The 26,719-nt window shown below is 40.0% G+C and overlaps 1 protein-coding gene across 1 annotated transcript; it reads right to left on the bottom strand.

Moving 5' to 3' along the window:
* Positions 1-668: 668 nt before the first annotated feature.
* On the bottom strand, positions 669-24,145 carry SLFN12 (schlafen family member 12). Its single transcript, XM_057317961.1, has 4 exons — positions 24,095-24,145; positions 10,946-12,009; positions 7,952-8,062; positions 669-3,663 (listed from the first exon to the last, which is right to left on the bottom strand). Exons 2-4 carry the CDS (start codon positions 11,982-11,984, stop codon positions 3,173-3,175), a joined length of 1,641 nt encoding a protein of 546 aa, XP_057173944.1. The 5' UTR covers positions 11,985-12,009; positions 24,095-24,145; the 3' UTR covers positions 669-3,172.
* Between the last annotated feature and the right edge of the window lie 2,574 nt (positions 24,146-26,719).

Below are 26,719 nucleotides of genomic sequence, written 5' to 3'. Positions count from 1 at the left end.
CCAAGCAAGCCATTGTTTCAAGCAAATATAGTAAATGCTGAGACCTACAGCAACCCAAGTATGTATCCACTTAAAAAAAAAAAAAAAAAAAGCCTAATTCCCATTTCCTAGATGACACTGTCCTGGCCAAGAACTCATGGTTGGAGATGACTCTGCCTCAGACAACATCACCCCAGCCCGAGACCTTGCTGTGGGAGATAATTTCACCTCCTGTGCTGGAGAACAACTTCAGCCCTAAACACTAAAACCTCTGCCTTAGCAACATCCATGGACTGTATCATCTAAGGAACAAATTGAACACAAGACATTTTTGCTTTTTCTTCTTTTGATATTAGAGATTCTATTATGTTTCTGAGCACACTGTCTGCCTAGCCCATGATCCTGGTACACTGCTTGCTTTCTGCCAAATTGTATACCCCTATTTCCCCAGGAGACATCTACCTCATATTAGTCAACCCCGTGATCACCTGGGGAAAGGACAACTCACTTGCAATGCCCTCTCCTATTAATCCTTCCAGTTGTCCACCATGACCTCCTGCCTTGCATCGCCGACCATGACTGCTCATTCCCCTTGGTCACATACAAATACTACCAGTGTGTGCATGTGTGTGTGTGTGTGCATTCAAGCCTTCTTTTCATGACAATTTACTTCTTTTCCATTTCGACTTTTTATTAGGTATAACATACATATTTAAACATGCATATCACAAGTGTATGGCTCAATACATTTTATATAAAGTAAACATTACTTGTGTTACTATCAATAAAAACAAGACATTAAAATACATTAACAGCCCTCCCCTTATGCTTTCTAGACAAGGCATTTCCTTGTTACCTCCATAAATTAAAATAAATTAAAATCCTGAGTATATTTTAATAGGTTTCTCCAGATATCTGGAGGCTTTAGCAGTGTTTACAGTTTCCTTGCGGATGTTTCAAATCATCCTATAATATCATGTACCATGAACTTGTCCATTGTTCATCAGAACATTCTTCCCATGGTCATATTTTTTGGCCAGCAGAAGCACTGAAACTGGCTTGCCATTGGTTAACTTTTTTTTTTTTTTGCCCCTGGTTAACTTTGAATCCAAACTGGTTTTTTTTTAATAATTTTTTTTGTTATATTAGTCACCATACGGTACATCCCCAGTTTTTGATGCAATGTTCATGATTCATTATTTGCATATAACACCCAGTGCTCCATGCAGAATCCAAACTGATTTTTTTCCAATTTGCCTCTGTTTCAGATATGGTTGCCTACTGATATCGAAGACAAGCAGTTCATAGATTTCAGGTCATAGATCCACATCTTTCCAATGTGCCAGGTGTACCAAGGTCTGCAGGTTCCAGTGGAGAACGCTGAGTTCCAAGTCCATGCCAACGGTGGCTTGGTAGTGCGAGGAATTTCGGTGCACGTAGTGCTTGACGATGCTGGTCTTACCTATCCCCACATCACTGAATACTAGCAGCTTGTGTAAGTGCTCCTTTGCAAGGTCTATACCCTGCAGTTGGCCTGTTGTGCTGGGCAAGGCTGGGGAAACACAGCTGGCATCTGGCACTTAAGACACTTAGGGAATAAATGTGTGCTTACTTTTTTTTTTTTTTTGGGCATTCTCTATTTTGGTTCATACGTTTATCAGCTGGACTTCACTACAAAGTAGTTTTTCAAGAAGGTATTAGAGAACTATGTTCCCTAGGTTCTTTGATAAGAGTGCTTACTGGGGCACCTGGGTGGCTCAGTCAGTTAAGTGTCTGCCTTCAGCTCACGTCATGATCTCAGGGTCCTGGGATCCAGCCCCATGTCAGGCTCTCTGCTCAGTGGGGAGCCTGCTTCTCCCTCTCCCTCTAATTTTCTTCCTTTTCCCCCCTCCCCCCTTGCTCATGCCCACACTCTCTCTCAAATAAATAAATAAAATCTTTAAAAAGAAGTGTTTGTTTATTTACTTTATAGTCAAATGACATCTTGGTTTCGTAAGATATGCCTATGTAAAACTTAATGTTCCCCAGAATTCTGGAGGCATTGCTTTACTTCTGGCATTGAACACAGTGATAGAGAAGCCTGAAGCCTTGCTGGTGAACCTGGGTTCTGTTCTCTGTTTCAAGATCCTGATAAATTCATCCTGAGTGTCTTAGACATGGATTCACAGCACCCAAAGTTGCACCCAGCTCTGTTGAGCTTGATCTTAGTCTCCCAGCTTATCTTAGATGACTGGAAAATGTCAAACTCTCGTGTTCCTACCCCTTCTTGATGAAAACAGTCATTGTCTGAAAGGGTTTCTACTAATGCTCTGGCTGCTTTCCTCCAAAACAATGTTAAAGAGAATTTTCTGGATTTTTAAATATTCACCTTCTTATTAATAAATGCTTATAGAAAAATAAAGTGACCATTCTGGTGAGTTCTTAGGATGCTAGCTGAACAGTCAGAAAAGCTGGAATTCCTCCAATTGTAAAGTGTAAAAGTAGTTGATGAAGATCAAGAGATTTTGAGGGAAGGGATAATAAATTTTGCCTTCTTCATTTTCATTTTGGAAATTACGAGCATCATCAATGATGATCTTTTCTTTTCCTTTCCTTTCCTTTTCCTTTTCCTTTTAATTTTTTAAAGTAAGCTCTAGGCCCAATGTGGGCTTAAACTCATGACCCTGAGATCAAGAGTTGCATGCTCTACCAACTGAGCCAGCCAGGTATCCCAATCTTTTCTAAGTAATAAAGGTTTTCTGGCTACATCCTGGGAAATTTCCATTGTTGTTCTTGTTGTTAAAAATAGAAGTATTGCCATTTTCCCAATTTAAAAATGGAAGAACATCTATCCATGAACTATGCACAGAGTAAATAACGAACTGTGCACAGAGTGATTAACAAATTAATATTCCTAAATAACCCTTAAGTAACATCTATGAAGATCATTTAGGAAGCAGTAACTTGATTTTCTAACATCTCAACAAGTTTCTTACCTTGCAAAGTTTTTCAAAGGCATATTTTTACAGAATTAAAGATATCATTGATTATACAATGAAAAATATCTTTGTAGCCTGGTCTAGTTGCCATGATTCAGGTGAGACTTGGACAAGATTTAAACATCCTTGTGTCATTCCTCTGAAAATGTTTCATACTGGTTACCTAAGAGGTGTTGACAAATCTCAGAAGTAAACTGGCCACTCAAAAAATGTCATCAGGCCTTATAAAGCACCTCATTCAAGTATCCTACTGTTTGGGTGGTTTCAAGATTGTAGGATTCAGGATAAAATATCTGGGCGCTTATATCATGAAAAGAGCTGGCATTGTCTTCAGTCAATGTGGAAGGGTCTTCACTCAAGTAGAAGGTCTTTGGCACGACACACACTTTCCCAGTGTAACCACCCATTTTTACCAGTTCATGCTTTAAAGTGAAGGCAGCTTGCAAAGAGTAGCCTGTTAACTCCTTATTCAGTACCCTGAAGAATGTATATAGGACTAGTGGATGGCCCTGGGCAATTAGAAGAGCATCACAGATTACATTCTGGTTCTCCTGCAAGCCCAGAAGCAAAGACCAGCTCCTAGAAAAGATCACGGTACCTGGACCAACAGAGCCCATTTCTTTACATATTAACTGTGCGAGTCCTTTGTGTTGTGAGAACAGTTCCTCGCAGAGGGCTTCTGGAACATATCTCTTCCCTTGTGGCACTAGATATGAAAATAATTAGAATAAATTTTAAATCACTGGACAACTTCCAATTCCAACCATGACAACGTAGCTTGTGCCAGACCAATCCTCCCACCAAAACAACTATGAAAGCTCTACAAAATAAGTAAGAGTGATTTGAAGACCAGGGGAACAAGCAATACAAGCATGACTTAAAAGTCTACAATCTTTGATAGACAGGAATGTGGAGAAGTTGCTCCACATTCACCCCAGTTTTTGGCCTAAGGATATTTTCTATATCGTGTTATGGGTGAATAGAGCCCAAGCAGGAATCAGCAGTCTTACTAGGCTGAGGAAAAAGAGGTTGGAATTCACAGCTGCCAGATACTTACTCGAAAGACTTGAATCTTACAGAGTACATTATTTGATCACAATAGAATTAAATTAGAAATCAGTAACCATAAGATGTCTAAGAAAACCCCCAAGTATTTGAAAATTGAACAGGAAAATTCTAAATAACCCATCCATCAAAGAAGAATTCATAAGGAAAATTAGAAAAACTTTCAAACTGAATAAGTAAAATTCAACATACAAAAATTTGTGGAATGCAAATAAAGAAGTGCTTAGAGAGAAACATAAAGCTTGTGTTAAAAAAGGAAAAGCCTTAAAATTAAATTATCTGTTTCCACTTTAACAAATCCAAAGTAAGTAGAAGAAAGAAGTTATAATCGCAGAGAGAAATCAATGAAAACAAACAACAGATAAAAATGCCAAATCCATAAGTTGGTTCTTTGAAAATTAAATTAAATTGATAAAACCTTTACAAGAGTCATCGCAAAAAAGAGAAAAAATATAGATGAACAACAGAAATAAAAATACTGCATCAGTACAGATCTACACACATTAAAAAGACTAAAAGACAATGCTATGGGGTGCTTGGGTGGCTCAGTCGGTTAAGCATCCGAATCTTGATTTTGGCTCAGGTTGGTGTTCTCAGGGTTGTGAGATTGAGCCCCATGTCAGGCTCTGTGTTAAGCATGGAGCCTGCTTAAGATTCTCTCTCCTTCTCCCTCTGTCCCTCCCCACTCCTGCTCTCTCTCACTCTAAAAAAGGAGAGAGAGAGTGCTATAAACAATTTATAAACATTTTTTGCCAATATATTTGACAAATTAGATGAAATGGACAATATCTATGAAAATAAAACACAAAAATTGACATGAAAAAAAACAGAAAATCTGAACAGGTCTTTATCTATTCAAGAAATTTTGTTCATTACCAAAATCTTCCCATTAGGAAAACTTCAGGGAGTTTCAACAGTGATTTTTTATAAAATATATAAGGAAGAAGTATCACCACTCTTACTCAAACTCTTTCAGAAAAAGGAACAATGAACATTTCTCAGCGCAGCCTATAAGACTAGAATAATTTTTTTAAAGATTTTATTTATTTATTTGACAGAGAGAGAGACAGCCAGCGAGAGAGGGAACACAAGCAGGGGGAGTGGGAGAGGAAGAAGCAGGCTCCCAGTGGAGGAGCCTGATGTGGGGCTCAATCCCAGAATGCCAGGATCACTCCCTGAGCCGAAGGCAGACGCTTAACCGCTGTGCCACCCAGGCGCCCCCCCTAGAATAATTTTGATTCCAAATCCTGACAATGCAAGAAAAGAAAGCTACGGACCAATAAACCTCACGAACACAGACAAAAAGAATTTTTCAGCAAAATAGTAGCAAACAGAATCTAGAAATATATATATATAGCATAATAAAACATGACTAAATGGGGTTTCTTTTGGAATGCAGGGTATGTTTAATACCAACCAATATAATTCACCGTATTAACAGAAAAAGGGAAGGGGATATGGTCATCTCAATAGATCCAGAAAAAGTATTTGATAAAATTATTTCCCTAGTACTCTCAGAAAATGAGGAATAAAAGGAACTTTATCAATCTGATAAAGTGCACCTAAGAAAAGAAATACAGAACAGTTTCTCCTTAAGATTGAGAAGGAAATTTTTCTACTTTCAGTTCTTCTATTCAGCATTTTCCTGAGGTCTTAATCCTAGCCAGTGTAATAAGGCAAAGAAATAAGGATTATTAAAATTAGAAAGGAAATACTGAAACTTTTTCTATTTGCAGAAAACAGGGTTGTTCACATAGAAAACCCATTTTATACTGATGAAAGAGTCAAGTCAAAGGAAAATACAACACATTTGTATGTACCTGACAAATGGGTTCAAAATATAGAAGGCAAATTTGAACAAACTAGAAGGAGATACAGACAGTTTTAGCTGACTATTTTAACAGACTTCTCTCACTAACTGACAGATAAAATCTTCAGGTGCGAACAACAAAAATCAGTAAGGACACAGTAGATTTGAACAACACAGTTAATAAACTTAGCGTAAGTGACATATAAAAACAGTACAACCGCCAAACCCAAAGTAAGTGGAAGAAAGGAAATTACAATAGCAGAGCGGAAATACACTGCAAAATACACATGATCTTCAAAAGCACAAGAAACATTTACCAAAATATACAACATGACGGGACATAAAGCAAGTCTCTGCAAATTTCAAAGGCTTGAAATCACATCAACTATGTTCTCTGACCAGAGTGGAATTATGCTAGAAATTGATCATGATAACCAGTCTCCATATTCTTTTTTTTTTTTTAAAGATTTTATTTATTTATTCGACAGAGATAGAGACAGCCAGCGAGAGAGGGAACACAGGCAGGGGGAGTGGGAGAGGAAGAAGCAGGCTCATAGCAGAAGAGCCCGATGTGGGGCTCGATCCCATAACGCCGGGATCACGCCCTGAGCCGAAGGCAGGCGCTTAATCGCGGTGCCACCCAGGCGCCCCCAGTCTCCATATTCTTGATAATCTTCACTTCTTGGTATAAATACCTGTGTCTGTCCCTTTCCACATTTACCAGAATTCGGCCAAAAGTATATAGCAGAAGTGAGAGTGTGTCACTTCTAAGACTAGGTTATGAAAGACTAGAGAACATATTTCTTCACCTCCCCACCCCAATCGCTCACTCTGGGGGAAGCTGCTATTCCATGAGGATACTCAAGCAACTCATGAATAGATTCATGTAGGGAGGAACCAAAGTATCTGACCAACAGCCAAAGAGGAACTGAGGACGGCCAACAACCTTGGTTGCTGGCTTGGGAATAGATTCTCCCCTCTGAGCCTTTAAATGAGACGGGGCCCACAGATTGACTGCAGTGTAGGGAGAGACTTGAAGCCAGAAGCACCCAGCTAAGCCACTCCCAGATTCCTGACGCACTGACACAGTGACATAATAAACGTTTCTTGGTAATTTAAGCTGATACATTTTGGGGTAGTTTATTACACGGCAATAGGTAACACATCAGAAAAGCAGAAAGATCAATACAAATCTCCAATGTTTGAAAACTAAGCAACATATTTTCAAACCACCTGTAAGTTAAAATAGAAAGCACAACGGAAATAAAAAAATAGTTTGAGCTAGATGAAAATGAAAACACAACATATTAAAACCTTTGGGGGTATAGTTAAAGCAATTCTGGGTGGGGAGGAATCAATGGCTCTAAAATAAATTTCTTGGAAAAGAAAAGACTTAAGATCGGTTACCTAGGTTTTCAGCCTCATGGTTGGTTAAGAACAGCAACTACACACACACACAAAAGTAAAAAGGAAAAAAATAAGGGTAAGAGGAGATATCATGGCAATTGAAAGAAAAAATACAATAGAGGAGCACCTGGCTGGATCAGTTGGTGGAATATGTGACTCTTGATCTCAGGGTTGCGAGTTCAAGCCCCATGCTGGGTGTAGAGATTACTTAAAAATAAAATCTTAGGGGCGCCTGGGTGGCTCAGTCGGTTAAGCGTCTGCCTTCAGCTCAGGTCATGATCCGGGAGTCCCAGGATCGAGCCCCACATCAGGGTCCCTGATCAGTAGGGAGTCTGCTTCTCCCTCTGACCTTCCCCCATCTTGTGCTCTCTCTCTCTTACTCTCTCAAATAAATAAAATCTTTAAAAAAAAATCTTTAAAAAATAACAATAGAGAAAATCAGCAGCGTGAAGTTGGTTCCTTTTTTAATTTTTTTTAAAGATTTATTTATTTGAGAGAAAGAAAGCACAAGTAGGGGGAGGGGCAGAGGGAGAAAGAGAAACCTGAAGCAGACTCCCTGCAAAGCACAGAGCCCAACATGGTACTAGACGTGGAGCTTGATCCCAGGACTCTGAGATCATGACCTCTACCTCAGAAACCAATAATACGTTATACGTTAGTTAATTGAATTTAAGTTAAAAAAATGAAAACAAACAAGCCAGAATTAAACTACCTGGAAAGTGATGTCTCAGCTGTTCATTTTCCAAATTCGAAACAGATCTACTATAGGGAATAGGAGATGATATCCGTTGTTGGAAGATCGTCTTTTCTGACCCAGAAAAATCTAAAAACAAAACAAAACACATTCCTAATTTGCCATGAGAGACCCTCTCCCATCTAACTAATGCATAGTATATAAAAAGTCTGCTTAGAATTAACCCCTTTCCCAATAGAAATACTGTTAGATATTGTGGTTAGATTCCTAGGTCAGACACAAATTGCAATTTTATTTATTTATTTTTTAAGATTTTATTTGTTTACTTGACAGACAGACAGCCAGTGAGAGAGGCAACACAAGCAGGGGGAGTGGGAGAGGAGGAAGCAGGCTCCCAGCGGAGCAGGGAGCCCGATGTGGGGCTATATCCCAGGACTCTGGGATCACACCCTGGACCGAAGGCAGACGCTTAACGACTGAGCCACCCAGGCACCCCTGCAATTTTATTTTTTATTTAAGATTTTTTTGGGGGGAGGAAGGGCAGAGGGAGACAGAGAATCCCAAGCAGGCTCCATGCCCAGCACAGGGCCTGATGTGGGGCTTGATCACCTTACCCTGAGACCATGGCCTGAGCTGAAGTCAAGAGCTAATAGCTTAATTGACTGAGCTACCCAAGAGCCCCTAAGATTTTATTTTTAAGTAAATTCTACACCCAGCATGGAGCTTGAACTCACAAACCCATGATCAAGAGTCACAGGCTCTGGGGCACCTGGGTGGTTCCGTCAGTTAAGCATCCAACTCTTGATTTTGGCTCAGGTCATGATCTCAGGTATGTGGGATCCAGTCCCGCATCAGGCTCCAGGCTGCCTGTTTGAGACTCTCTCTCTCCCTCTCCTCTGTCCCTCCCCCCGCTCTCTAAATAAATAAATAAATAAATAAATAAATAAATAATAAAATCTTTAAAAAAAAATTGTCACATGCTCTACCAACTGAGCCAGGCAGGTGCCCCACAAATTGCAATTTTAATACCTTTTTTCAACATCTTTTTTTTTTTTATTTGAGAGAGAGGGAGAGAGAGCACAGGGAAGGGAGTATGGGAAAGGAAGAGAGAGAGAGTGAGATTCTTAAGCAGGCTCCGTGCCCAGCATGGATCCAGAGGTGGGGCTCCATCTCATGACTCCAAGATCATGACCTAAGCTGAAATCAAGAGTTGGATGCTTAATTGACTGAGCCACCCAGGCGCCCCACAAATGGCAATTTTAATCCATTTTAATCCTTGATACTGCTGGAACATACTGTACCTGGAATGAAAATTAATAGGAAAAACGCATTAATAGTCATCAAATACATTGCCATGTAATTGGGTTCATTTTAAAGGCAATTAAAATTTGATGATGAGCTAGCTAGTGAAGGACTGCTGAGTTTTGTGCGGATTCTAAGGAAGAACCTTGCATTTTCAGAGATTTTAAAGTTGCTAGTGCCGTCTAACTTCATTCGAGGCTTTCCTTTTCCAAAATCAGATAAAATACCAGCATCATTCTTTTTCTTAATCACTCCAATTTAGGAGTGATTTGAGCCCCCAAATGGAAAGAAGTGTAAGAGCGAAGGGGGTGCCTGGGTGGCTCAGTCAGTTAAGTGTCTGCCTTCACAAAAATAGACAAGGCAAGAAACAACAATTGCTGGAGAGGAGGTGGAGAAAGGGGATCCCTCCTACATCGTTGGTGGGAATGCAAGTTGGTACAGCCACTCTGGAAAACAGTGTGGAGGTCCCTTAAAAAGTTAAAAATTGAGCTACCCTATGATCCAGCCATTGCATTACTGGGTGTTTACCCCAAAGATACAGACGTAGTGAAGAGAAGGGCCATATGCACCCCAATGTTCCTAGCAGCATTGTCCACAATAGCTAAATCGTGGAAGGAGCCGAGATGCCCTTCAACAGATGACTGGATTAAGAAGCTGTGGTCCATATATACAATGGAATATTACTCAGCTATCAGAAAGAACGAGTTCTCAACATTTGCTGCAACATGGACGGCACTGGAGGAGATAATGCTTAGTGAAATAAGTCAAGCAGAGAAAGACAATTATCATATGATTTCTCTCATCTATGGAACATAAGAACTAGGATGATCGGTAGGGGAAGAAAGGGATAAAGAAAGGGGGGTAATCAGAAGGGGGAATGAAGCATGAGAGACTATGGACTATGAGAAACAAACTGAGGGCCTCAGAGGGGAGGGGGGTGGGGGAATGGGATAGACCGGTGATGGGTAGTAAGGAGGGCACGTATTGCATGGTGCACTGGGTATTATACACAACTAATGAATCATCGAACTTTACATCGGAAACCGGGGATATATTGTATGGTGACTAACATAATATAATAAAAAAACATTAAAAAAAAAAAGTGTCTGCCTTCAGCTCAGGTCATGATCCTGGGAGTCCCAGGATCGAGCCCCACATTGGGCTCCCTGCTCAGCATGGAGTCTGCTTCTCCCTCTACCCCTCACCCCACTCGTGTTCTCTCTCTTTCACTCTCTCTGTCTGTCTCTCAAATAAATAAATAAATGAAATCTTTAAAAAAAAAAAAGAGGAAGAGGGAGGAGGTTTTAAGGGAAATAAATAGAAAGGTGTAAAGACAGATGAAGGAAAGGTAAATAAAAGAGGCAAGTGGTCCTGACAGAAAGAAATGGTCAGTTACTGAAACTGAGCTCAGAAAGAAAAAGGATTCAACAGGCTTTTGCACTGGAAGTGAGTAAAGAGGTAGTAGGGAAGAAAAATAGGATTAATTGGATCTTTGTACCAGCTTGTGCTACTGACAGAAGGTAACGTGGTATGGAATAGCTATCTTCTAAGTGGGTAGCAGAAAATAAGACAGTGAACGATTGATTGTATCCACCAGACGGTACTACATTAGGTGCTGAAATGTGAAGACTGTGATGTCACCCCAAATCCCAAATGAAAACCTACCTGTCGTCCTAGCCCCGTGGAGCCTCCTTCCTAATCTTTCCTCACCTGGGTTAGCAGGCAGCATGTTGGAAATCCATTCGTCCGTGGTAAACTGTTGCACATGCTTGTCTTCCACATGCCAGGATTCCGGCTTTTTAGCAAACACTACACAGCAGAATGGCTCTATTTTGAGGGCACAGACATATCCACAAAGATGTCCTTCATCATATACTTCGAGGAATTTGCATGAGTAGTTTATCTCCTTCTTCTCCTTACAGAAGTGATAGACAGGCAACTTTTTAATGGATTTTTCTATTTCTGAAGCTAACTTGTTCAGATCATTCCCTTTTCTTTTAAAGCCAATTACTTCATCCCCATTTAAACCAATAAACAAATATCCCCCGTCAGTATTTGAAAACGCAGAAACATATTGAGGGAGACTCTCTTTAATGCGTTGCAACAACTTTTCTGTTGAGAAGGCTTTCATTTCGACATGTGTGGATTCAGTAAAGCGGAGTTTTTCTCTGTACCTAAGTTGTGTCCTGTTAAAAAAGTCATCAGCCAAGGCCTCCACGTTACTCTCTTCTTGTACATCCTGCTTTGGAGGTAACTTAAGTCTATACGATCTCCCCTTACTTTTGTTCTTGTCTGCGAGGAACTCCAGTGTAGCAGTGGCATCCATGATATTCGTACATGTTACATCCCTTTTGTACAAATTGGACCTCAAGGTGACAATCCGTAAACCGGAGGTTTCTGAGCTCCACGATTTGACAAAAATTAGAAAATATTTACCTTGCTGCATAAAGTCTAGGTATTTACAAACAGATGGGAGAATATTTCCAATAGAACTTTCCAAATCTAATCCTATTCCATCTTTTGGGTAACTATAGTTTTCATTTTCAACTTCAGCCTTGATCACTCCCCCTCCAGAATTCAGCAAAGCAATCATAGCTTGTAAGATGTTTTCATTCTGCTTTTTTCGCAGTTGACAATCTTTCATTTTTTTCCTATTCTCCTCCCCAAGAGTGACTCTTCCCACATCTAAAACCAACTCAGCATAGTTAGTTTTCTGATCAATACGAATCTTCATTTCCTGAGTAGCCATTCAATTTCCAAGCAGAAATCCTTCCCTGTAGGGGGGAAAAAAAAAAAAAAGACAGAGCCATGAGTATAGAAATAGAACCGGAGCAGGAGACAGCAAATTCCGTATTGTGAGGCAAACCCAGCAAAATCTTTTGCTGTATATAGTCCACTGGATGTTACAGAAAGGATACAGGGTAAAGTCTTTTTGTGTGTTTGGACAGATTTTGAGCGAAGACTATAATAATTTCTACTCCTGTGAAGTTTTCAATTTTTTCCTAAAGATTCCACTTTTTCCCAAAGTAATCTCTATACCCAAGGTGGGGCTCAAACTCACAACCCGGAGATCGAGGGTTGCACACTCCCCCAACCGAGCCAGCCAGGTGCCCCTCAATTTATTTAATTTTTTTAAATTTTTACGTAACCTCTACACCCAACGTGGGGCTTGAACTCACAACCCAAGATCAAAAGTCGCATGCTCTATCAAATGAGCCAGTCAGGTGCCCTGAAGTTTTCAATTTTTTTTTTGAAATTTTCAATTTTTTTCCATAGTTTTATATGATCCTTTTCTAATTGTTTTAATCTCATCTTTATCAGTGTTTATATCCCCTTTCTAATCCCTAATACTGTATAGCTTATTTTCTTTCTCCTTCCCTTAAATAAGCCCCTCTGGGAAGCTTATCTATGTTTTTGATCTTCTCAGTGAACCAAATTTTATATATTACTTATACTGTTATTTCATTTTATTTTTATTTTTTTATTTTTATTTATTTTTTTTAAAGATTTTTTTTTTTTTATTTATTCAACAGAGATAGAGACAGCCAGCGAGAGAGGGAACACAAGCAGGGGGAGTGGGAGAGGAAGAAGCAGGCACATAGCAGAAGAGCCTGATGTGGGGCTCGATCCCAGATCGCCGGGATCACGCCCTGAGCCGAAGGCAGACGCTTAACCGCTGTGCCACCCAGGCGCCCCAATTTCATTTTATTTTTAAAGAGATTTTATTTATTTGAGAAAGAGAGAGAGAACACAAGCAGAGAGGAGCAGAGGGAGAAGCAGGCTCCCCTCTAAGCAGGGAGCTGGACACAGGGCTAGATCCCAGGACCCCGAGATCATGACCTGAGCCAAAGGCATACACTTAACCAACTGAGCCACCCAGGTGCCCCTTATACTTTATTTTTAATAATTCCAACTTTTACCTTAATTTCCTCCTTTTATTGGGGAGTTCTTCAGGAAAATTCTCAGTTGGGGGTCTAAAGACATCCAGCAATATGCCATGTTAATAATTTTTCCCTCTTGCAAGGATGAATTAGATTCACAAATTTTGGTCAACTGATCTTAAGCAAGGTGGGCCAAATTACTGCACCCTCTTCCCATCAAATATCCATATTTTCAGTGAGGTAAAATTCTTATATACGAGCTGTCTGCTTTAGTATAACTATCCCTAATCCATTATTTCTGTCCCTTTTCTGTGTTTGAGGATCACAGCTGAGCTACAGATGGCCTAAAGACAATTGAGAGAAGAGTCCATCACAGGTAGTAATCACTATACTAGACTATGAAAGGTTCAAAGGGGTCAAAATATTCTTGTCTACTGCTGCTGGACCTTCTGATCATTCTTGAACAACTGTTATGAACTGAACGTTTGAGTCCCTCCAAAATTCATCTCATCCTAATTAAGACCCCCCTATTATTGTAGAGCTGTCTATTTCTCATAGAATGCTATCAAATGTTTGGTTTATACAATTAGGAGCTCTGCTGTTTGATGCCCACATGTTTACAGTTACTACAACTTCTTGGTGAACTCATTCTTTTATCATTATATAATGTCTTTGTCCCTTATAACCACTTTTGATTTAAAGTCTGATTTGTCTGGGGCACCTGGGTGGCACAGCGGTTAAGCGTCTGCCTTCGGCTCAGGGTGTGATCGTGGCGTTATGGGATCGAGCCCCACATCAGGCTCCTCTGCTAGGAGCCTGCTTCTTCCTCTCCCACTCCCCCTGCTTGTGTTCCCTCTCTCGCTGGCTGTCTCTATCTCTGTTGAATAAATAAATAAAAATCTTTAAAAAAAATAAAGTCTGATTTGTCTGATATTAGTGTAGCCACCTCTGTTCGTTTGGTTACTATTTGCATAGAATAACTTTTCCATCTTCCACTTTCACCTTATGCATGTCTTTATATCTAAATGTTGGAGAGGATGTGGAGAAAGGGGATCCCTCTTACACTACTGGTGGGACTGCAAGTTGGTACAGCCACTTTGGAAAACAGTGTGGAGGTCCCTCAAAAAGTTAAAAATAGAGCTACCCTATGACCCAGTAATTGCACTACTGGGTATTTACCCCAAAGATACAGATGTAGTGAAGAGAAGGGCCATATGCACCCCAATGTTCATAACAGCATTGTCCACAATAGCTAAATTGTGGAAGAGCCGAGATGCCCTTCAACAGACAAATGGATAAAGAAGATGTGGTCCATATATACAATGGAATATTAGCCATCAGAAAGAATGATCACCCAACATTTGCATTAACATGGACGGGACTGGAGGAGATCATACTAAGTGAAATAAGTCAAGCAGAGAAAGACAATTATCATATGGTTTCACTCATTTGTGGAACATAAGGAATAGCAGGGAGATTGGTAGAAGAAGGAAGGGAAAAATGAAGGGGGGGTAAACAGAGAGGGAAATGAACCACGAGAGACTATGGACTCTGGGAAACAGAGGGGAGGGGGGTGGGCTACCCCGGTGATGGGTATTAAGGAGGGGACATATTACATGGAGTACTTGGTGTTATATGCAAACAATGAATCATGGAACACTACATCAAAAACTAACGATGTACTGTATGGTCACTAACATATCATAATAAATGTTTTTAAAAAGTGAGTCTTTGATACAGATGGCCAATGGTCACACAAAAAACTGCTCAACATCACTCATCATTGGGAAAATGCAAATCAAAACCACGATGAGGTCTCATGACCCTGAGATCATGACCTGAGCTGAAACCAAGAGTTGGACGCTTAACCAACTGAGCCACCCAGGTGGCCCGTCATTCATTTTAAATACATTCATTTTAAATACATTCGTTTTTAATACATTTAAATACTTCATTTTATTTTTTAATAATATTTTTTATTATATTATGTTAGTCACCATACAGTACATCCCTAGTTTTTGATGTAAAGTTCCATAATTGATTACTTGCGTATAACACCCGGTGCACCACGCAATACGTGCCCTCCTTAATACCCATCACCAGCCTATCCCATTCCCCCACCCCCCTCCCCTCTGAAGCCCTGTTTATTTCCCAGAGTCCATAGTCTCTCATGGTTTGTTCCCCCTTCTGTTTACCCCCTTTCTTCTTCCCTTTCTTCTCCTACTGATCTTCCTACTTCTTTTGTTCCATAAATGAGTGAGACCATATGATAATTGTCTTTCTCTGCTTGACTTATTTCACTTAGTATGTGACACTGTGGAAAAGGCAAAACTATGAGGACAGTAAAAAATCAATAGTTGTCAGGGATTGGGGGTTGGGACAAGATGAATAGGCAGGGCACAGATGATATTTACAGCAGTGATAACACTCCGTAGATAATGGTGGGTATGCATTACTATACATTTGTCCAAACCCATAGAAAGTACAACACTAAGAATGAACCCTAAGGTAAACTATGAGGAAAAATTAGTTAAACACGAAGGCAGTAAGGGGGGAAATGAGGAACAAGGAAACTATAACACCTACAGAAAACATACAACAGAATGGCAATATTGTAAGTCCTTTCCTATCAGTGATGACTTTCAATGTAAATGGATTACCCTCTGCAAGCAAAAGACATAGATTAGTAGAACAGATTTTAAAAACCAGGATCCATCTATATGCTGTTTACAAAAGATTCACTTTATTTATATTATATATTTTTAAAAGATTTATTATTTATTTGAGAGAGAGAGTGTGAGCAGGGGGAGGGATGGAGGGAGAGGGAGAGAATCCCCAAGCAGACTCCCCACTGAGTGCAGAGCCCAACACAGGGCTTGATCCCAGGACCCTGAGATCATAACCTGAGCTGAAATCAAGAGTTGGACACAACCAACTGAGACATCTAGGTGCCCCTGTTTTATATTATTTTATTTAAAAATTTTTTATTTGAGGGTAGTTGACATACATGTTATATTAGTTTCAGGTTTCCAAATAGTGATTTGACAAGTTTCTATATTATGCTATGCTCACAAGTGTAGCTACCATCTGTCACTATACGATCTATTAAAATATCATTGACTGTATTCCTTATGCTGTGCTGTTTATCCCCATGACTTACTCATTTCATAACTGGAAGCCTGTATCTCCCACTCCCCTTCACCCGTTTTACCAATTCCCCCCATCACTGTCCCTCTGGCAACCATCAGTTTTCTGTATTACAAGTCTGATTCTGCTTTTTGTTTCTTTCTTTCTTTTAGATTCCACATATGAATGAAATAATATAGTATTTTTCTTTCTCAGTCTGACTTATTTCACTTAGTGTAAAACCCTCTAGGTCCATCCATGTTATCGCAAATGACTTAATCTCATCCTTTTTTTATGGTTGCGTAATATTACAGTGTGTGTGTGTGTGTGTGTGTGTGTGTGTACCACATTTCCTTACCTTTTGTCTATTGATGGACACTTAGGTTGTGTCCATATTTTGGCTATTATAAATAATGCTGCAATAAACATTGGGGTGCATATATCTTTTCATTTGTGTTTTTGTTTTCTTTGGGTAAATGCCCAGTAGTGGAGTTACTGTGTCATATGGTATTTTCATTTTTAACTTTTTGAGAAACTTCTATACTCTTTTCCACAGTGGCTGCACCAATTTACATTCCACCAACAGTGCACCAAGGGTCCCTTTTTCTCCACATCCTTGTCAACACTTGTTATTTCTGGTCTTTTTTATTTTAGCCATTCTGACAGATGTGTGGTACTATCCCAGTCTATGCCTCGTTTTCTCACTCTATTCACATTGCCTTTGCCAGAGCAGAAATTTTTAATTTTAATGGAGTCAAGCTTCTCAATTCTTTATTTAATGGAGTATGCCCTTGGTGTTGTATCTAAAAAGTCATTACCATACCCAAGATCATCTAAGTTTTCTCCTCCATTATTTTCTACGAGTTTCATAGCTTTGAATTTCATTTAGTTCTGTGATCCATTTTGAGTTAATTTTTATGAAGTGTATAAGGACTGTGTCTAGATTCATTTTTTTTTTGCATGTGGATATCCAGTAGTTCTAGCATCATTTGTTGAAAAGATTATCTTTGCTCCATTGTATCGCCAAAGATCAGTTGACCGTATTTATATGCGTCTGTTTCCAGGTTCTCCATTCATTCCACTGATTTATTTCTTTTCTTTTACCACTGCCATGCTGCCTTGACAACTGTAACTTTACTAAAGCTACATTACTTTCTTGAAGTCAGGTAATGTCAGTCCTCCACCTTTGTTCTTCCCTGTCAATATCGTGTTGGCTATTCTGGGTCATCTGCCTCTCCATATGAACTTTAGAATCAGTTTGTTGATATCCACAAAATGCTTTTCTGGGATTTTGATTGGGATTGCACTGAATCTACAGATCAAGTTGGGAAGAATTGAGATTTTGATAATATTGAGTCTTTCTATCCATGAACATGAAATAGCTCTCCTTTTTCTTTTTTTTCCAGCTCTTCTTTGATTCTTTCATCAGAGTTTTGTGATCTCCTTCATATAGATCTTTTATATATTTTGTTAGATTTATACCTAAATATTTCATTTTGGGGAGGTGCTAATGTAAATGGTATTATATTCTGAATTTCAAATTCCACTTGCTCATTGCTGGTATATAGGAAAGTGAATGACTTTTGCATATTAACTTTGTATCCTACAACCTTCCTATAATTGCTTATTAGTTCCAGGAGTTTTGTTTTTTGTTTTATTGTCAATTCATCTGGATTTTCTATATAGGTGATTGTGTTGTCTGTAAACAAAGACAACTTTATTTCTTCCTTTCTAATGTGTATACCTTTTGTCCTCTTTGCTTGTTCTGTTGTATTATCAAGGAATTCCCATACAATATTGAAAAGAACTAGTGAGAGGGGACATCTTTGCCTCATACTTGATCTAAGTGGAAAAGTTTCAAGTTTCTCACCATTAAGTATGATGTTAGTTGTAGGCTTTTTGTAGCTATTTCTTATCAAGCTGAGGAAGGCCCCACTCTTCCTAGTTTACTAACAGTTTTTAATCACGAATAGGTGTTGGATTTTGTCAAAAGTTTTTTCTGGATCTATTGATAATGCTTATGTGATTTTTCTTCTTTAGCCTGTTATGTAATGGATTACATGATCAATTAAATTATTGGATCTTGGTCTGTACATTTCTCTTCTTGTAATGTCATTTTCTGGTTTTGACATTAGGGTAATGCTGGTTTCACAGAAAATTCAGAAAATATTCTCTCTGTTTCTATCCATTGTAATCCAAGAGATGATAGAAAATTCGTACCATTTCTTCCTTAAATGTTTGGTAGAATTCATCAATGAACCCATCCGGGTCTGTCTGTTGATTAAATTTCTTTAATAGATATATAATTAGATTGTCTATTTCTTTTGTGTGAGTTTTGACAGATTGAGTCTTTCAAGGAGTCGGTCTATTTCATTTAGGTTATCAAATTTATTGGTTTAGAGTTGTTCATAGTATTCCTTGATTATCTTTGTAATGTCCATGGAATCTATAGTAATGTCTCCTCTTTCATTTCTGATATTCATAACTTGTGTCCTCTTTTTTTCCCTCAGCCTGGCTAGAGGCTTATCCATTATATTGAGCTTTTCAAAGAACCAGCTTTTGGTTTTGTTGGTTTTGTCTATTGATTTGCTGTTTTCAATTTCATTGATTTCAGCTCTAATTCTTATTATTTCTTTTATTCTGCTTACTTTGGATACAATTTGACCTTTTTCTAGCTTCCTACAGTGAAAACTAAGATGATTGACTTTAGATCTTTATTCTTTTCTTACATTAAATGCTTTAAATTTACCTCTAAGCATTGCTTTCATTGCATCCCACAAATTTTGGTAAGTTGTATTTTCATTTTCATTTACTTCAAAATAATTTTTAATTTATTTTGAGATATCTTCTTTGACCCACGTTAACTTTGAAGTATTCTCATTAATCTCCACATATTTGGGGATTTTCCAATTATACTTCTGTTATTTCTAGTTTAATTCCACTATAGCCTGAAAGCAGACATCGTATGATTTCTCTTCTTTTAGGTTTGTTAAGATGTGCCTTATGGCCCAGAATATGGTCTTTCTTGGTGAACTGATTTTTGTAGTTAGATGCTTCAGTTCCCTTCTCATTTCATTTTCTGTATCTTCTATAGGTGTGTGTGTGTGGTCACCATAGGAATTACATATTAACCTGTCTTAAACTGACACCAATTTCAATTGCACAGAAAAACTACTCCTTGACAACTCATCCCTCACTTTACGTTACTGATGTCACAAACTGTATCTTTATATACTATGTACCACTAACACAGATTTATAATTTCTTATGCATGTCTTTTAAATCCTGTAGAAAATTTAAAAATGGAGCTACAAACCAAAATTACAATAATACTTTGAAAAAATATTTGTCCACGTATTTCCTTTACCAAAGACTTATATTTTCATGGCTTAGAATGATTGCCAAACATCCTTTCATTTCAAACTGAAGACTTCCCTTTAGCATTTCTTGTAGGGCAGATCTAGTGATAATGAACTCCCTCAACTTTTGCTTGGGAATATCTTAATTTCTTTATTTTTGAAAGACGGTTTTGCCAAATATAGAATTCTCAGTTGACAATTTTTTCTTTTAGCACTTTAGATATATCATCCCACTGCCTTCTGGCCTCTGATGTTTCTGCTGAAAAACAGTTAATCTTATTGAAGATCCCTTGCACATGACGAGTTGCTTCTCTCTTGCTGCTTTCAAGATGTAAATTGGCTTTGGCTTTTGACAGTTTGATTGTAATGTCTTGATGTGGGTCTCTTTAGGTTTATTATACTTGGAATTTATTGAGCTCTCTGATCTGTAGATTCACGTATTTCATCAAATTTGGAAAGCCTTCAGCCATTATTTCTTCAAATAATCTCTCTGTTCCTTTCTCACTTCTGGACTCCCATAATGGGTATAGTGGTGCATTTGGTAGTATCCCACAAGTCTCCAAGTCTTTGTTTGCTTTATTCTTTTCTTTCACCTCTTCAACCTTGATAATTTCAGTTGTCCTGTCCTAAAGTTCACTGACTTTTCTCTTATGTCTTCTCAAATCTGCTGTTGAACACTTCTAGTAATTTTTTTCAATTCAGCTATTGTATTTTTCAGCTCCAAAATTTCTTCCTTTTTATAATTTCTATTATTTTTTATATTCTCATTTTGTTCATATACTATTTTCCTGATTGCTTTAGTTCTTTGTCGATTTTTCCCCCTTTAGAGTTTACTTAAGAGTTTTCCTAAAGCCTTGATCTAGTATGTCTAATGTCCAGGTTTCTCAGGGACAGGTTTTGCCATTTTACAGTCTTCTTTTGCATCGGCCACATTTCCTGTTTCTTTTTATGTCTTGTGAGTTTTTGTTGAAAACCAGTCATCTGAAAAAAACAGCCACCTCTTCCAGTCTCTGTAGACTGGTTCTATGCCAGGGAAGTCCTTCACTGATTAGCTGGGCATGCTCTGAGCATAGGGAATCAACCTCACATGGAAGTCTAAGGTCTTCTCAGGTCTTTTCTGAACATGAGTCTTGTTTGTGCCTTATTCAATTCCTCCATATACAATAGCTGCTTTTGAATTTCTTCATTTCCCAAAGAATCTCAACCCAGCTCCTCCTCCAGGCTTTACATCGTTATGGTATGTCTCCAGCTGTAATCTTTTTTTCTAGGTATCTGCAAATCTGTAGTCTCTTTGAAGCCTCCATGAGCAGTGAAGACTTTTCCCCACCTGAGATCTGAGTTAGGCAATACAGAGACCAATGCCTTGGCACCCAGACAGATTAGAACACTAAAAATAAGGTCTGTTCTGCCACCTCCAGTTCAAGGGAGGGAACTGGGAACTGAGCTGCTACCTCTTCCAGACCAAATCCTTGCCACACTGGGGAGGGACTGAAATAAAGGCGAGTAAAAAAGTCATATAGACTTATTTTTGTTAAATAATGATTAGCTATTCTTCAAAAACCTGAACTGCTGCTTAATTTCATATACATCATTAATATACCATTACTTAACTATTCCCCTACAGCTGGGAATTGAAGTTGCTTTCAATCATTCATTTTAACTATACTAGAGTCTTAGACCACTTATAGTGAGGCTTGGATTTACTAATCACATCTTCTAACTTGCACTGAGTGTAAGAGTCCTCTGGCAAAGTACTTCAGCTTTGTATACAGATATGGTTCAAATATATGTAAAGAACTTTCAAGATGGGGAATGGAAGGCCAAAACAAGCCAAGTTGCGACTTGGCTTCTCTTCTGTAGGAAGGGACCCCTATACGGGAAAAATCATATTGGGAAGAGAGTCTGGTTCTGTGGTAATAAAGGCTGAGGCTAAAACATGACGTAATCCTTGATCTTAGATACATAAATAAGCTGAAGTTATATAGGCAGATAAAGCGTATATAAGTACATAAAGCATATACACACACAGAGGTTTCTAAAAAGTTGGATTATTGGATCAAGAGATGAAATATTTAAAGATCTTGATACATATTGTCAAATGGTTTCCTGAAGAATTGCATCTCTAGTAACTTTATCATGGGAAGGATTACAGGGCTCTGCCTTGTATCTTTTGGGGATAGGAGGCTATGGTTCCAAGTATATTAGAAGGCAGCACCATTTCCTCGGAGTTGCCTGAAAACTCAGAGCTAAGCCAGAAGGAGCTGCCTTCTTAAGAGATCTGGTGACCCAGTCATTCGATCAAATAGGCCCCCTGGGCTTGGGCCCTAGAAGAAAACTTTTTTTTTTAAATATATTATGTTAGTCACCATACAGTACATCCCTGGTTTTTGATGTAAAGTTCGATTCATTAGTTGCGTATAACACCCAGTGCACCATGCAATACGTGCCCTCCTTACTACCCATAACCGGGCCTATCCCATTCCCCCACCCCCCTCCCCTCTGAAGCCCTCAGTTTGTTTCTCAGAGTCCATAGTCTCTCATGCTTCATTCCCCCTCCTAGAAGAAAACTTTTGAACATGATCCTGAGGGGTCCTCCAGGATCTAACTAACAGAAGAAGTCTCTACTCCTGGCTGATGAACAACAATGAAGCCAGGTGAGAACAGTTATTTAAATTTAAAACTTAATAATAGTGTTAATGTGGCATAGTTATGAAAAAAAAAACAAAACAGGAGATCTATGTACCTGCCATGCTATGCTTTGTCCACAATATTATAGCAATTAATGTTCTTTAGATTCAATTTCTTAATATTTCTTACACGTTTGAGGGCTGCCCCAAACATCAGTCTGTTTTTCCTGCTGATCTGAGAGAAGGGACTCCCCATCTTCATCCCAAAAGGCTGCAGGGAAATCAGTTCCATTTATGCCCAGCCACACAGCCCCAGATCTACTGTCTTCTGGTAATATAAGCCCTGCCAAGCAGCCCCTGCTCCCCATTTTTTCTTGCAGCCTCTGTAACTACGTTCTTCCCCCCTCTCCTCCCATGCCTAACTTCCAGCACCCTCCACATCAGGCCCCACCATAGGTGAACCTTTCTGGTTCACCCATCACATGCACATCTCACCCCCAAAGTGCTTAAAGAGGATGCCCTCCCAAACTGCTGGGAAACTTGGAACCCAAAGGAGCCCTAGTTGAGCCACCTTATAGAGGACTCAGAACTTGTGGGTTTGCATGGGATTCTGGCCATTTCAGTTCAATACCTACCAAGGTAAAACTTCCTAAACCACTCCCTTCAGACATACATCTGAAACACAATCCTTAAAAAATATTCGGGGAACTGGAGTCTACCAAATCTTTGACCTTACCTTGAATCTTGGATCTAGGTTTACAGGTTAGTTGTTTCCTCCGAAATCTTTTATGCTTTTGACTGTGAGGAAAATTTTACAAACCAGGATTCAGGATTTAGGCTGTGCTGTTAGCTATTTTTAATGAGAAAAGGGATGGTATCCACACCTCTTTAAGAATTAGGCGCGAATGCAGCTTGGTGGGAACTGCCTAGAAAGGTTGGGCAGAAGTGACAAGAACTACCTCCTGGGAAACAAAATCAGGGTGTATTCTCTGCATGTCCTCCTACGCACTTCCTATTTAGTTTAGGAGGCCAGTCTTCCCCTGCCCCCCCCCCCTTCTACGTTTATAAACATCAGCAAAGCAGTACCGGGCACGGTGTCTCCCCTTTCTGGATCTAGAAGAGAGCTCATCAGTGACTGGTCAGCTACATTTTACCTACAGAATCTATTCCCAAACTCCCCTCATTTCAGGACCCCAGGAGTGCAGGCACCCTCAAGGAGCTCTGGAGACCTGCACTTGCCAGACCTGTTGTCCCTACAGCTCTCCGCTCTTCCCGCTTCACTAGTCCCCGCTGCGACAGGAAACCGCAGAACCTTGGCTTCTCTTGCCCAAAGCTCTTCCCCGCCTCCACCCAGCCCCTCTTTAAGGCGTTTCCCAGCCCTTGCAGGGACAGTCTGCCCCGACCACAACAAGCTCCCAAGAGCTCGGTTCCCCCTTTTTTTTCTTTAAGATTTTATGTATTTATTTGACAGAGATAGAGACAGCCAGCGAGAGAGGGAACACAAGCAGGGGGAGTGGGAGAGGAAGAAGCAGGCTCATAGAAGAGGAGCCTGATGTGGGGCTCGATCCCAGAACTCCGGGATCACGCCCTGAGCCGAAGGCAGACGCTTAACCGCTGTGCCACCCAGGCGCCCCACGGTTCCCCAATTCTTAAGGGCCGGCAGTTTTTAGAAGAAGCTCCTGCCAAGATGGGAGCCAAGATTCCCAGGCGGGAGAAAAACCAGCCGGGAAGCTCCTGGGGAGGTGGCGGGGTGGGGGACGGGTTTGTGCTGGTTGCGTCCCACCTTTCCGGTAGCCAGCAGACTAGACCCCAGGGGAATGACAAGTTGAGGTTTGACTACTTGACCGTGGAGGGGAGCGAACTTACCGGCTGCCGCGGCTCAGGTGCTGCCAGTCTCTTCACGAATAGGAGAGCCCGCCAGACTGAAAGAGCGAGAGGCCCGGCGCGCGCTTTAAGGCGGCGCACCCAGCCAATCGCAGCGTCGCTCCGCCTCCGCAAAGTGCGCGCTAGTTGCTAGGACTTCGGAAGATCTTGTGGCTGAACCATGCTGTAGGTAGCTGGCTCGGTCCGAGGAACACGTGACTCTCGATAGCGGGCTCGTACATTCAAGCCCCACTTGGGGTGTAGAGATTACTTAAAAAAAAAAAAAAAAGATGTCCGTAACTATCTCGCAGAAGAGACAGATTTCTCCTTTCCGATTTGCTTATCTGTATTTTCTATATTCTGTATGGTAAGAATAAAGGCCAGTTAAAAACACAGAAAGACGTTAGAGAGGCCCGCGCTGTCGTCCTTGTCTTTGGTCACTTGCTGGCTGGGCCGGGTCAGGGCGCGCATTCGCGTGGAGCGCCGGATTCGTTCCAGTCCTTGGCGCCGCGGCCCGGAAATTTGCAGAGTCTGCAGTCTGTTAGCCAATCAACGTAACAGGTTTGCTCGCGCGCGCGCGCGCGCGCGCGCGAAGTGAGCGAGCCTGAGCCTGAACGCGAGGGTTATTTTTATCCTCTTCCTGGAGGGGTGACTGTACTGGGATTTTTATCCGCCTCCTGGAGGGATGACTGTACTGGGATTTTTATCCGCCTCCTGGAGGCGTGACTTTACTGGGACCTTTGATTTTATCCGCCTCCTGGAGGGGTGACTTTGCTGGGACCTTTCCAGCTCTACTCGCATACCCGGAGCCCCAAATACTGTCCCCTCGCCTAAAAGCGCAGTTGACGCGGACTAGAGCTGGAGTTAATGCGCAGAGGGGACGAAGGGGCGAAGAGCTCGTTGCTCCGCGGGAGACGTGTTCCGGCACACACATTTCTAGAGGTGTGAGGAGCACCGCGGGGCTGTCGGCGATGATTAGTCCAAACCCGGCTCCAAGGGCTTCTCTGAGGAGATACAGCCCTCCCGCCACTTTGCTTTTCTTAGGTCCCCTTTTTATGGTAATTATGGCAATACATGTTTCCCCAGCTCAACACATCCAAGACCTGTCGCCAGAACCCACAGCTTTTGAAATGCACTGGAAGCCAGTTTTTAAAACAAGAGCGGCGAGACAGAAATGGGGAGAGGGATGGGGGGCGGGGAAAGGGTAGACAGCGAGAGAGGCTGGAGGAATCTTCAGCTGCTGCAATCTCCCTACCCTCAACCGCAGACATGGGAGAGAACTCCAGAGGATGCCAATGCCAAACTTCAAGCCTCCCCCAGCTGAAAGTGAATGAAGAAGCATAAATCAGCCTCCCCCACTGTGCCCTACCCGCATTCCGAACCCTCAGGACCCATGAGTATAATGAACATTTGTTAACTCAACTTGAATTTCGGGATAATTGTTACGCATCTATAGGAATTGGGACGATACCTTGCCTGTTCTTCTTGGACCTCTTTTTGGGGCTCACTTTTCCCGTCAACATTATGTTCCTGAGATTCAGACTCCTCAGTAGGAAGGGCTAGCTAAGGTTTTGAACCCAAGTGTCATCTCCCAGATCCAATTATGCCACAGAGCTCTCCTTCTCTAAGTACTTCCCAAATTTGGTATTTTTACACTTTTAGATTTTTTCGATCTTTATAGTTTTTACAGTTTTTTGGTTACCTGTGCTGCAAATATCTATGGATCAGTTTGGAGACAATGGCATCTCTATGAGATTACAATGATTTCCAATCCATGAACATACTATATCTCCATATTTATTTATATTTTCTTCAACAGCTTGTTATATACAATTTTCTGTAAAGATCTTGTAATCGTTTGCTAGATAGTCCTATAGCCTTAATTTTTGAGGCAGTTTTAAATGGTGCCTTTAAAAAAATATTTTTTTCTACCTGTTCGATAATATAAATACAACTGTTTTCCATTCATAGATCTCTGGATCCAACAAACTGACACATTTTCTCATTGTTCTAATGGTTTTTCTGCACTTTTTATTTAACATAACCAACCAGATCGCCTTCCTTTCAAAACCTTATGCACTTAAAAAAAAATTTTTTTTTCACAGATGGATTAGCTAAGACCTCTAGGACATCACTAAATAGAAGTGATGACAGTAGTCACTTTAATTATGTTCTTTACCTTAAGGGGACTTCTCTGGTTTTTAAATTTTTTTAACTATGAAAAATGTTTGCTGTATGTTTTTGTTGTAAATCCTCTTTGTCAATTTCCAAAAGTTTGTTAATATTTCTAATTTGCTAAGAGTTTTTATCATGAATGAATATCAAACTATTTTTTCAGTGAAATCGCCTTTATTTTTATTTTCCACATCAATAACTTCACGTCAGCTACAAAAATCATGAAATGAAGAACTGATTATGAAACTACAAACTCAAAATCACTGGAGTGATAAGCAGTTTTCCCCTGGAGGACTGTTAGAACAAATAACCAGAATACCATGGATTCATATTTAAGTAGTAAAAATGGCACATATTTAAAAATAATAAGAATAGAACAGCAGTAGAGATACTATAGCATAGACTTATGAAATATATGTGTGTATATATATATATATATATATATATATATAT

This window comes from Ursus arctos, unplaced genomic scaffold (assembly GCF_023065955.2).
Source record: "Ursus arctos isolate Adak ecotype North America unplaced genomic scaffold, UrsArc2.0 scaffold_24, whole genome shotgun sequence".
Lineage (NCBI taxonomy): Eukaryota > Metazoa > Chordata > Mammalia > Carnivora > Ursidae > Ursus > Ursus arctos.
Note: the sequence above shows the minus strand (reverse complement) of the source record. Positions and strands in the feature narration are given on the sequence as shown.